Genomic DNA, 11,244 nt, shown 5'->3' on the forward strand with positions numbered 1-11,244 from the left:
GTTCCCAGGGCCCGAGTCTTTGTCGTACACACTCAGCCTTCCCTCTTGTCGGTGGTAGTCATGGGTCTGCGCGGGCTAGTTCTTCCCCATCCGCCGCTGACAGCCCAGCCGGGGGACCCGAGGCAGGCGTCGACCTCTGTGATCAGAAAGGAGGCGGATACTGTCCTTCGTGGAGGGGTGATGGTGAGGAATAAGGAGTAACGCCGTCGAGTATTTTCTTAGTGCTGAGAACTGTTTTGAGTGCCCTGCAGAATTAAGAGCTCCTGTCAACTAAGTAATGTTACTGTACGTAGAGAACTTGAGGAATTTACTCAGGGTCACGGCTGGCAGGCACTGGAGCCAGAATCCAAATCCTGTGCTGTCTCTGTGAATTAGAAACTTAAATAAAGGGCCGGCACAGTGTCTGGCACATGCTAGGAGTTCCGTCAGTATTTTAATAGCTTTTATTCCAGTGGATTGCCCTATTCTAGATACTGGGAGGATATAAATGTAATAGAAAAGAGTTGCTACTTGCAGAGGCCAACTATCTAGCTAAAAAGACAAATATCACAATGCACAATAAGCAGTAAACTTTCAAAGAAGATTGAAATGCCATTCATATATCAGTGCTAATTAGCCATAATTTTTAGATCTAGGAAAGGCCATAAAGGTTAGAGTGACTTGGAAATGGTAACGGGACAATGGCTGTGTTATTGACCAGTGCTGGCTAAACGGTTGTTTGGTTATCCATATCTGTATTTGTTGGATAAATGATTGAGTTCAAAGGAAGAAGTAAGACTTGGGAGGTGAATATTGAAGAAAATGGTGAAGGTGGAAAAGAGAAAGGAAGGTGTTCTGCAAACAGTGACTAGAACTCAGAGCTGTTGTAAGAGTACCCAGGACTGCAGATGACCAAGTGGGATGAAGCCATGGAGAGGAAGGTTGCTCATACACAAAGAAAGTTTGTGATAAATGTTTTCTAAGTCACCTCTCTTACAGTTTCTCATTTCTAGTAGTGCATAAAAGAGATTAAAGTAGGTTAAAATAGTATAGTGGAAAGAGGGGTGAAGTGCTTGTCAGGAAATACAAGTTCTAGTTTTGACTGTAGTTTATTTATCTTTATAGCTTTAAGCAAACTACAATCTCCCTGCCTCTTAAGTTTCTTTACTTTTTTTCAGCAAAGATTTATGAACACCTCCCTAGAGTGTGATAGATTCTTTGTAGGGCATTTTGGGAAATACAAAGCTGTATTAAACATGGCTCTTGCACTACAGGAACCTACTGAATATTAAGCTATATTTACAGGTGATTTGGAAGGTGAATTTTCAAATATGTGAGTTCTTGGTTTTTGCTTTATTGCAATACTCCTTGGAAACTTACAAGTTTCCTTATAACTTTTTCTTGTGGATTGGCAGGGAAATTCTGCAACATGGTACATTCATCTGCAATTCTGTTTCAATAATATTACTTAATGTAAGGAGCCTTATAAAAATAACCTGAGAGAAGAAATCTAACAATACTTTACTAGCAGATTGTTTAGCTTCTTCTCGTATTTCACTTGTCATAACAGTTCACATTTTAATACTTCATGGGAAATTGGGAAATTGGGAAAGATTCTGGGGCATCCTGTTTTAAGTTCTCATTCATGAATAAGTCCTTAAAAACATTTAGTGTATCATAGTGGTTCATGTTTATGATCCATGCAGCAATGACCTTTGGTAGTAGCATCAAGGAGCATTTTATACATGGTGAAGCGCACTGCACTTGGAGTGAAACTGCTTGTGTGCGAATTCTGACACCCTTGCTGACTGGCTGTGTGATCTCTAGTAAGTTTCTTAACTCTCTCATCCTGAATCTCTACATTTGTGCAATAGGGATGATAATAGTAGTTTTCAGAGTATTTTCATACTCGTTTGACTTGATTCTCACAAGGATTTCTTTCACTTTACAGATAAAACAGAAGGCTCAGCAATAGTAAGAGGCTTGCTTAAAAGATCCTTCATTTATGTTTTCTTAGAGACCAGACTTACACTCCTGGGTTGGTTTGTTTCATTTTGTTTCTCTGTAGTTCCATTGTTCTTCTATATTGCCTTTCTTTTGCTGATTAATTTTAAATCCTTCCCATCTAAATCTTATGAATATTCTCCTTATTGGCAGGGAAAATTACTATATAACTAACATAGTTTAACTCATAACAAAACATTATTAAGTCAGCCTTTAATCTTTATATCTTGAATGCTTGGAATCTCTGATTAACTACATATTTCCCTTATAAATGATCTGTCTTTATAAATGAAAAGTCCAATATACCTTCCTTTAGATAAGAGATTTAAAAAGTATATTTAGCTTATTATATCTTTGTTTTCTTCTTGATACTGATTCTTTTTCATTTTTGTCATTTGTTATAGGACCTCTAAAATGCAGGTCTCCAACTCTAGGTCTGTGCACCTGAGTGAATGGCAGAAGAATTACTTTGCACTTATGTCTGGTATATGTACATCAGGACAGAAGGCGGATGCATACCGAGCACAGATACTACGCATTCAGTATGCATGGGCAAACTCCGAGATCTCCCAGGTCTGTGCTACCAAACTGTTCAAAAAATATGCAGAGAAATATTCTGCAATTATTGATTCTGACAATGTTGAATCTGGTTTGAATAACTATGCGGAAAACATTTTAACTTTGGTAAGATCTCAGCAAACTGATAGTGACAAGTGGCAGTCTGGATTATCAATAAGTAATGTTTTCAAAATGAGTAACGTACAGGAGATGATGCAAGCTGGCAAAAAATTCAGAGACTCTCTTTTGGCACCTGCTGATGCATCAGTAGTAATCCATAAAGAAGCCGCTGTCTTTGATCTTCCTAAATTTAGCATTTGTGGTGGTTATGGGGAGAGTGATCCATTAACTAAGTCAGCTCTTGGTACAGATAGGACCCAAGACATCCCAGAGAGCAGTCCTTCTTTGAAGTGCCCTCAGAATGCCCAGCCACCTATGGTGACTAATGCCACTAAGATGTGTCCTATATTCTCAACGCCTTTTGGTGAATCAGGCACTGCAAAATTCCATGCCACACCATTGTTTGGCAATGTCAAAAAGGAAAATAACAACTCTCCAAAAGCCAACATAGGGCTAAATATGTTCTCATCTAATCAGTCTTGTTTTCCTTCTGGCTGTGAAAATCTACAGGAACGGAAAGCTTTTTATGGTTCTGGCATCATTGATGCACTTTCCACCCCAATACTGAGTAAGGCTCCTACTAAAACAGAAGATACTGGCCAAAGGGAGGAAAGCAGCCTGCCTACTTTTAAAACTGCAAAAGAACAATTATGGGTAGATCAGCAAAAAAAGCACCACCAACCCCAGCGTGCATCAGGGTCTTCATATGGTGGTATAAAAAAGTCTCTTGGAGCTAGTCGATCCCGAGGAATCTTTGGAAAGTTTGTTCCTCCTGTACCTAAGCAAGATGGGGGAGATCTGAATGGGGGAATGCAGTATAAGCCTTATGGTGCAGGACCTACAGAACCAGCACATGTGGTTGATGCACGTCTGAAGAACTTGGAGCCAAAGATGATTGAACTCATTATGAATGAGATTATGGATCATGGACCTCCAGTAAACTGGGAGGATATTGCAGGAGTAGAATTTGCCAAAGCCACAATAAAGGAGATAGTTGTGTGGCCCATGATGAGGCCAGACATCTTTACTGGTTTACGAGGACCCCCTAAAGGAATTCTGCTCTTTGGTCCTCCTGGAACTGGTAAAACGCTAATTGGCAAGTGCATTGCTAGTCAGTCTGGGGCAACATTCTTTAGTATCTCTGCTTCCTCCTTGACTTCTAAATGGGTAGGTGAGGGGGAGAAAATGGTCCGTGCGTTGTTTGCTGTTGCAAGGTGTCAGCAACCAGCTGTGATATTTATTGATGAAATTGATTCTCTGTTATCTCAACGGGGAGATGGTGAGCATGAATCTTCCAGGAGGATAAAAACCGAATTTCTAGTTCAGTTAGATGGAGCAACCACGTCTTCTGAAGATCGTATTCTAGTGGTGGGAGCAACTAATCGGCCACAAGAAATTGATGAGGCTGCCCGGAGAAGGTTGGTAAAAAGGCTTTATATCCCCCTCCCAGAAGCTTCAGCCAGGAAACAGATAGTAGTTAATCTGATGTCCAAGGAGCAGTGTTGCCTCAGTGAAGAGGAAATTGAAATGGTTGTACAGCAGTCTGATGGGTTCTCTGGAGCAGACATGACACAGCTTTGCAGAGAAGCTTCTCTTGGTCCTATTCGCAGTTTACAAACTGCCGACATTGCCACAATTACACCAGATCAAGTTCGACCAATAGCTTATGTTGATTTTGAAAATGCTTTGAGAACTGTGCGACCTAGTGTGTCTCCAGAAGATTTAGAGCTTTATGAAAACTGGAACAAAACTTTTGGTTGTGGAAAGTAAATGGGACACTTAAAAGATGGCATCTTGGTAGTACAGTCTTTTCCATTTTTTAGCATAGAAAACTGGGAATTTATTAATTGTGGTTTTAGTGTATATTCTGAATTCTGGACCTTAGATAGAATAACAATAGCTTGTTTGACAGTTGACCTAGCCTATGTTATTATAAGCTTTATTTTTTTTTCCACTTATTGCCTGATGCGTAAGTGGATTCATACGAAACAAGAATGAACTTTTTGTTACGTTACTAAGAGGTCTTTCTTTTGAAGATGGATAATATGATGAATAGTCAGCTCAAATTGAAACTTTTTTAACTCTCATTTGTATATGAGGATGTATCTGATTTATATTCATCTTTTAGTGAAGAAAGAGTCTTCTGAAGACCACTTGATTCTCAGTGTTTGCTAGTATAATGGTTTGCATTTGAGACAGAATATTGCTTACTGTTGTTTAAATAGACTTAAGATCTCACCCAAAGCTAGAGTGAAAGTGCTAGTTTTCACTTTCTTCTGGTTTGTGACCTCTTAAGGGTTTTTTTGCTTACCAGGATTAACTTGAATAAAAATATGTTCAGAAATAGCAAGGTGTAATCCAATATCAGAGACGTATCCACAGAACTGAAAAGTGAAGAATATTGTATTTTTCCAGGGGGTATGTGATGTTTAAAATTAATGGTTTATTTGACTCTACTTCACAGCCTATAGTATTGCTCCCTTTCAAAAATAAATGTTTTAAAATTTTGGTAATGGACCATTTTGTTTTGTGAGTAATACATGTTCATTGTAGAAACAGTAGAAAATAGGGAAGAACAAAAAGAAGAAAATAAAAATCACTGTTATCCTTCCACTTTTGGGAACACAGCAGTTGAGTATCGATTCTTCCAGAAGCTTTTTACAGGAATGGGATTGTATTATGCATCCCTTTTGTGGCCTGCTTTTTTCTTTAAGGTGTATCATCATTATTTCCCATGTTAGCATAGTTCTTCAACATCTTCCCTTGTGTGACTGCCTAGGGTTCCATGGGATGGATGGGCTGTAATTTAGTCATTCCTCTGTTAGGTGGCATTTAGGGCAAGACATTTGGTTGGTTGTCTTTTGTTTATTGTAAACAAATATGTTGAATGCCATAGTGATCTTTTAAAATATATATATATATATATATATATATCAGGCCGGCCCTGTGTCTGAGTGGTTAAGTTCGTGCGCTCTGCTTCGGCGGCCCAGGGTTTCACTGGTTCGGATCCTGGGCATCGACATGGTACCGCTCATCAGGCCGTGCTGAGGCAGCATCCCACATGCCACAACTAGAAGGACCCACAACTAAAAATACACAACTATGTACCGAGGGGCTTTGGGGAGAAAAAGGAAAAATAAATAAATAAATATATATACACACATTTCTTGAGTAAAATTCTTGGATTAAAGACCAGGCACATTTTTAAGGCTTTGGCATGTGTTGTAAATTGTCCTCTGGAGAAACAGTGCCTGTGTAGAATTTCCATCTCTGCTGAATCCAAGCGCCTGTTTACCAATGTGCCATGCCAACATTGGGCCTTAGGCAGTGTTTGTTAGCATTCTTTTTGCATTCATTCATTCAAAAATATTTATTAAATGCCAGATATTGTTCCAGGTGCTGAACGTAGAGCAATGAACAACACAGGCAAAAATCCTTGGTCTCCTGTAGGTTACATTCAAGTTCTAATGTTTTGAGAACAATGCAATAAGGGAAAAACGAAGTTTGAAACTTTTACTAGGTTTAATAATTTAGATAGTTCATATACTTTAATTTTTATTCTTGTCTACCTTCTATTTTTATGCTTTTAAAAACTTTATTTTTGCAAATTTTAATTTTTCCTTTTGAAGTATGTAATTGTTTCTCATTAGAATTTAGGTATTTAGTTTCTTTAGTTTTTAGTTGTATCTTTTAAAATATTAAAGCATTTCACGATACTGATTACTGTCTTTGTCTCTTTTCATTTCTACATAAACAACACTATACCCTTAGATTCTTTGGTATTGATATCAAAAAATTCCCCAGACATCATCTCATCCCCTTGGATCTTACAATTAGTGTAGCTATTTAGATTTATCAGCAATTGTCCTGTAGGTGTTAGTGTTCTGTTTAGCTCTATAACTTAATGTTTATTGTCTGTTTTTTCTCAGCAGCAACTTCTGCCAGTCCTGACTTTTCACTCCATTGATCACCAACTATGAGGCCACTTCCCGCTGTAGATCTTAGTTTAGATTATGTCTAAGAGGAAAAAGTCTTGTTGGCTTAGCTCATCTTTGATTAGGCAGAGCCCATTGCCCTGTTAGAATGTGAAATGGCCCCTCTTGAATTAGGGTCTGCTCTATTCAAGTGAGAATCTAAACCTGAAAGGAATAATCGAGTAGAATATTTTAAAGCTGGAAAGAAAATGTGAGCCAGGGAGTCACTTGACAGTTGTTTCTACGTTATACGATAGAGAGGCATTTTCTCAGCCCTTTATGATTTGGAATATGTTTCAGAGGCAGTTAGGTAGGACATATCCAGAAACTGAGACTTCAGATTTCTTTGTGTCTTCACATTGTGAATCCTCTCTTGATTGGATATGATAATCTTGGGCCAAATCCTTTCCTCCTGAGTGTTGTGTTGATGCTGCACTGTCCTTAGCCATTGTTTCAGAGAAGTGAACATTAACCTGGTTTTTAACGTCTTTGAAAGATAATTTCCTTTGTGGAAATATACACACACACATTTCACCAACACATGTAGCGTGTTTGTATATAAGTGGTTAAAAATTTTGGTAGGAATACAGTAATGTATCTGAATTTTTAATATCAGTCCTTTTTAAATGTTTGTATTACACATCTAATTATAATTTATGGTTCTTTTGATGTATGTTTGGGAAAACCTATTCCAGTCTTTGGTCTTCTCATCCATTCTTTTCAAATTCTAATTCATTTTCTCAATTCTAAAATATTTATCAAATCTGCTTCCACGCTGACAATTTGAAAAGGTGCAGTCATAGTGTAACAGTTATAGGCTTGGAACTGAATGGACCTGTTGGATTCTGACTCTGTCGTTTACTAGTTATAACTGTAGGCCACTTAATTGTTCAGTCTCAATGCTAAGATGAGAATAGTCTAAACCTGTCTTGTTAGACAGGATTAAATACTAAAATACATGTTTAAAAGCCTCGTTCACGATTGCTCAATAATTGTACATCCTCTTCTGTCCATCTGCCTTGATTCTGCCTTCATTGCTTTGAAGGGCCATTTTCTTTTCAACTATTTCACGTGGTTTATTCTAGCTCATTCTGCTTAATATTTGTGATATTTGTATTTCATTATAGGTAAGACGCCATCTAAATTTATCTTTAGTTTGATAGAGTAAATCTAATTCAAAAGAAGGAAATATCTTTGTTTCTCTTCTAGACTATAGGATTTTTTCATAGGTCCCAGATTGGTAGTTTTCACTTCCTCATCCTTAAGTGTTATTTATTGGTCTCCATAGTTATTCCCCAGTGTTCTCAAAAGACACTTTGCAGTCCACCTCCAGAGATCTAATTAAAAGAGAGGATTCTATCTAAGAGGTCCATGGCAAAAGGGCAGGTCAGATAAGGATACATACTTTAACTTCCTTCTCAGATTCCTGGTGCTTGACCTGAAATCTGGAGTTGGTAGTGAGTGAGCCAATTCACGCAGCTATTTAAAGTCTGCCCCAACGGCCTGGGGAATCGAGGGAGTCTAATGAGAATGGATGAGATATAGTCACCACTTTTAACTCTTGTCCTTAAATAAGACTTTAACCAATGCACAGTTTATAATGGAGACAGCTTTGAAATGGGCATTAGAAAAGTGCCAGTGAGTGATCTTGGACATTTTGTACATAACCCCTAAGATCTCTGTTTTCCTAGCTATAAGATGAGGATGTTGTATTAGATAATCCTTAATGACATACCCAGGTTTGCTATTCTGTTATCAATTACCAAATATTAATTTACTAACTTGACAAATGCTTGCAAGGTACCAGATGTTGGGCACTATGGTAAGTACAAAAAAAATGTACTTATTTAAGGGTTACCTGTTTAAATGTTACAAATTTGGCTTGTTATAGAAACTAAAAGGGAAAACAAGAAGAGCGAGCTTTGGTAAGAAGTTAAGTCAACATAATGTGCCACTGAATATATGAATCATTTTAAAAAGGGGGAAAAGTAAAAAATTAGGAAGTCCACTTAAGGTGGAGTACTAGGTAGCAGGCTGTAGTTAAGGACACATTTGGCCCGAGTGCTTTACAGTGGCTGAGCTTTCATAATGCATTTCTCCTCAGCAAGTTAGAGATGACTCAGGTTAAAAATAGGCTAGTCTCAGGTTCCTTGGTTATGGCCAGGGCAACATTCTGATACCAGAAGGACGTGTGCAGAGTCAAGATGTGTTCTGTAGGTGGTGTACAGAGCAGAACCTTGTCCCCTCCCTGTCTCACCTCCACCCTTTGTCCTGGAGCTCCAGGCAGTAGTTCTTGTCCCCACACATGACTAAAACACACAGTCCCAGAGAGAGACCCATCCTCTTGGTGGTGTCATCCTTTGGTGTCAGAGTTGCTCTTTATGTTTGTGTTCAAGATATGCCACTCAGCTTGCCCTTAAAATGCTTCTAGGGTAAACTTTACCAGCTTTTTTTTTTCTCCCAGAACAAAATATTAGCTTAATAAGAAAAGGTATAGTATGGAATTTTCCATTTAAGGTAGTGGACTAAGCCACACATTACCTTTCCCACCCACATGTGCGAAATCATCATTGAAATGAAAAGATAAAAACTAAGACTAAACCCTTTGCAATCTTGGAAAATACCATTTTCAAATATGACATTTTAGGCGTTTCTGGAAGTTACAAGGCAAATTGTATTGGGTTGTTGGAATCTCTGAGCTGAGACCTGCAATCTTATAAAGGCAATGGGAAGGCCAAATGAGGTTGGACCTCAGTGCTTGGGTTCTACCCTAGCTCAGGCAGCAAAGCTGGCTGCGGTCAGTGGACTGGATGCTGCAAGGATTGCAGAGACTAGTCATGCAGCTCTCATGGCCCACTGTGTTCACGTGGAGCAGCTGGGAAGTAGAGTTCCCTAAATCAGGGAGTGGTTTACAGTTGCCTTGCGTTTTGTCTGCTCTGTGGCCTGAGAAGTGGGACAGTGTGCTAGGTAACTTCAGGTTGCCACATTAGGCAAAAGCATAAGTGTTTTAAGAAGCAGTGGAAGCTCTAACGTACTCACTCCATCTCTCTTTGTAACTTGTTACCTACTTCCTCAGTTTTTAAGGGGTCAGCCTCCCTTCCTACAGTCCCTAAAGGGAGGTCCTGTCTCTGTTCCCTCTCGCTAACATACACATGCACTTGCACCACATGCACACACTGCAGTCACAGAGGAGATCATACTACACCATGGTTGATGCATCGTTTCCATGCAAGGCCCTGCTGAGTGGTGTAAGAGACACACTTGCTAAAGAAACTTTCCCCACTCACCATGCTGATCAATTTTAAAGTATAAATTAGTTCATGTAAAGATCTTCCAATAGATTCCCATTGAAATGAAAATAAAATCCAATTCCTTCTTAGGGCCAAACATCATCTCCCTTTACTCCCTTATTTCTTACTTTGCTCTATCCCACTGGTCTTTGTTCTTTTCTAAGATGAAACTAACTTTTCCCCATACAGGAGTTGTGGTGAGCAGGATTCTAAAGATGTTCCTCCAGGATTCCTGTCCTCTGGTTATTCAATTAAACACTAGTCTAGGCACTGTTGGGAAGGGACTTTGCAGATGTAAGATAATTGTGGGCCTTAAGATAGGGAGGTTATAGTTAGGTCAGGGCTAATCTTCCTCAAAAAAAAAAAAAGGATATCCAGGATTATTTATGCAGGTCCACTCTAATTACATGAGTTCTTAAAAGCAGAGAATGTTCTCTGATTAGAGAAGAGGAAAGCAGAAGAAAGGTGTGGCAGAAGTAGAAGTCAGAGATCCAAGTGTGAGAAGGATTTGACAGGCCATTACAGCTCTGAGATGTGGGGGTCCATGTATGAGGACCACTGAGAAGCCTCTAATAGCTGGCAGTGGCCCCAGCCAACAGCCAGTGAAGAAACAGACACCCTAGTCCTATAACTGCATGGAACTGAATTCTGCCAACAACCTGAATAAGTCTGAAAGTGGACTTCCTGACAGAGATTCCGACTAAGAGCCCAGGCCAGCTGACACCTTGATTTCAGCCTCATGGGGCCTAGAGAGAGAAACCAGCCAAGCCTACCAGGCTTCTGACCTAGAAACTGTGAGATGATAAATTTGTATTGTTCTAAGCAGTAAGTTTGTGATTTGCTGCAGCAGCGATTGGGAATAATAACAGGGAGAAAGGCTTTTATACTATGTGTTCCCTGAGTTTGGAAGGCTCTTCCCTACCTCCTCTCATGGTTGTTGCCTCATGTACAGTTTCTTCAGAAGGGCCTTGTCTGACCACTGTATATAAGGTAGCCTCACCAACTCCCAGCGTGTGTACACCTGTCGCTATCATATCACTTCTTTGCCATTTTTTATTGGTGTATATCACTAACTGGAATATTTTATTGATGCTTATTGTCTTTTTGCTCCTAACCCCTCCCTGCCCCCATATCACACACACTAGAAAGTTCCTTATACAGAGGGACTTTCACATTCATTTCAGAACCACACAAGATTCATCAGACATCTTAGAAAATCCAACAGCTTGAGAGACACCTGGAGAAGGAGAGAAGTTCACATAACATGGAGCCATTAGTTCAGGAGAATGAGTAGAGCCTTGAAAACTGATTCCAGAAGA

At 39.2% G+C, this 11,244-nt stretch overlaps 1 protein-coding gene across 15 annotated transcripts in view; it reads left to right on the forward strand.

The window, feature by feature from the left end:
* Window positions 1–5,232, forward strand: part of FIGNL1 (fidgetin like 1) — an 8,040-nt gene extending 2,808 nt beyond the window's left edge. For 3 of the 15 annotated variants that reach the window (XM_044778209.2, XM_044778208.2, XM_014828353.3), the window contains exons 2-3: window positions 1,931–2,017; window positions 2,388–5,226. In XM_044778209.2, the coding sequence (XP_044634144.1) occupies window positions 2,398–4,431 (2,034 nt within the window). In that variant the 5' untranslated portion in view covers window positions 1,931–2,017; window positions 2,388–2,397 and the 3' untranslated portion in view covers window positions 4,432–5,226. Of the gene's footprint in view, window positions 1–1,527; window positions 1,806–1,930; window positions 2,022–2,387 lie in introns of those variants that run through there. The other 12 variants (XM_014828351.3, XM_014828360.3, XM_014828354.3 and 9 more) reach the window with 8 other exon arrangements.
* The last annotated feature ends 6,012 nt before the right edge of the window (window positions 5,233–11,244 follow it).

The sequence above is a fragment of the Equus asinus genome, chromosome 1, assembly GCF_041296235.1.
Source record: "Equus asinus isolate D_3611 breed Donkey chromosome 1, EquAss-T2T_v2, whole genome shotgun sequence".
NCBI classification, from domain to species: Eukaryota; Metazoa; Chordata; class Mammalia; order Perissodactyla; family Equidae; genus Equus; species Equus asinus.